Source organism: Pteropus vampyrus, unplaced genomic scaffold (assembly GCF_000151845.1).
Source record: "Pteropus vampyrus isolate Shadow unplaced genomic scaffold, Pvam_2.0 Scaffold116, whole genome shotgun sequence".
Classification (NCBI taxonomy): domain Eukaryota; kingdom Metazoa; phylum Chordata; class Mammalia; order Chiroptera; family Pteropodidae; genus Pteropus; species Pteropus vampyrus.
In genome coordinates this window covers 2,903,056-2,904,875 of record NW_011888897.1, presented here as the reverse complement: position 1 = coordinate 2,904,875, position 1,820 = coordinate 2,903,056, and the positions used below count along the sequence as shown (strand labels likewise).

At 47.4% G+C, this 1,820-nt stretch overlaps 1 protein-coding gene across 1 annotated transcript in view; it reads right to left on the bottom strand.

The window, feature by feature from the left end:
* Positions 1-1,820, bottom strand: part of ANO2 (anoctamin 2) — a 307,510-nt gene that overhangs the window by 23,861 nt on the left and 281,829 nt on the right. Inside the window, exon 21 of the mRNA XM_011365894.2 lies at positions 44-196. Within this exon, the coding sequence (XP_011364196.1) occupies positions 44-196 (153 nt within the window). The remainder of the gene's footprint in view (positions 1-43; positions 197-1,820) is intronic.

The window sequence follows — 1,820 nt, the reverse complement described above, 5'->3', positions numbered from 1 at the left end:
GGTGGGGGATGGGCCTGCCACAGACTCTAAGTAGGGGACATACCGATATCTTTCGTTCTCACAGCATCTGGTCGTCTCAGCTCTGTGACAAACTTCTTTGCATCGAGTCGCACTTCAATAACATTGTTCAGGAGGGCAAACACAGGTGCCAGAGGAAAGGAGGCCACAAAGAGGGTGACGAAGCCAAATTGGACGACTAAAAGAGAGCACACGCATGAGAAGCTTCACCGGGAAGAAGCACAATTTAGATCAATTCTGCCTTGCAGCTTATGACCCTGGTCTTTTCTCATGGAGTCCCTTTTCCATCTCACTCTTTTAGGCTCCCTTTTCTTCCTGCCCTACGGTATTTCTTTCTCAGTCCCTTCAGGCCTATTGGTCAATGCCATGGCTTGGGAATAAAGTGCTGTATCAGGCACAGGGAGGAGATAGGAGAAAAGAAGAAGCTGTGACTCTTTATCTCCAGTCACTAATCCTGGTCACCTAACTTGGAGGTTGACAAACTTTTCCAGCAAAAGCCCAGATAGTAAATATTTTTGTATTTGCAGGCCATCTGCTCTTGCCGTGGTGACTTAACTCTACCACTGTAGCATTAAAGTGGCTATAGAGAAAATGTAGACAAATGGGCTTGGTCAACAAAACCTTATTTACAAAAGCAGCAAAGAAAGTGGGCTGGCTTTGGCCCCTGGGCCATGGTTTTCCAAACCCTGATGTAATTTTAAAAACCATGTCCCAAATTTGGCCTCTTCTTTCCATATCCATAGTCACTGCCTTTACTTAGAAAGTTTATTCATTCATCTCACATTTATTGAGAGCTCAGTAAATGTCAGGCACTGTGCCAAGTATATAAGGAGGCAAAGGTCTGCTTCTGCCTTCAAGGAGCTGGGTGTAAGCAGAAGAGAGATATGGACACGAGGACGTGCAGCAAGATTTTACGTGGGCTGAGGGAAAAAGAAGAATGTGCCAGAGACAGCGGAGCACCGAAGGAGGGAGGACACAAACCCATTCAGGGCGGGCACTAAGGAAGTCTCCGTATCGAGCACCTACACTTAGTCTTGAAAAACGGGCCTGTAGTCCCAGGAAGACTGGATTAAAGAGAGCGTCGCAAGCCATGAAAGCAGTGTGAAAAACCAAGTGGTGGCAGCTTGTGCCCATCAGACGGCTGTAAAGCGTCCAGGCCTTCACTGTTTCCGCCTGGGCTGTTACCAACCTCCTCCCTGGTCCCTCGTCCCCAGTCTTCCTCTGCTCTAAAGCCTCTTCAGCCCTGATCCTGCCACTTCCCTACCCATACAAACTTCTGTTGGCTCCCCCCTGTTTACTGGATAGAATTTAAATTCCTCATCTTGGGACGCAGGTACTTTAACAGGTACTTTCCATTCTGCTCCCCACCTGCCTCTCTAGGCCCATCTCCCAACATGTCCCCCACAGCCATCACGCTTCTGGCACTCTGAACTTCTCACTCTCCTGATTTTTCCCTGAACACATGAGGTCCTTCCATTCATTTGTGCACAAGCATTCATTAGTGAAGCTCATTACTCCCTCTTCCCTCCATGGATGCCTGTTGCAGTTACTGCTGCGTGCTGTCGTGATCCGCCTACTTACTTGTCATTATTTCCCACTAGAAATGGGCTTCATCCATTCCGGAGGCTCAGTACATACTTGCTGATGCCAACACAGTCCTGAGTCCCAGGAAAGTCACCATTTAATAAGACTTCCCTACACACTAAGGGCAAGTTATTTAACTTCTCTGTTTCAGTTACTTTAATTGTAAATGGATGATAATAATAAGACCCCCCCGCCCATCGAGGTTGTCATAAGGATAA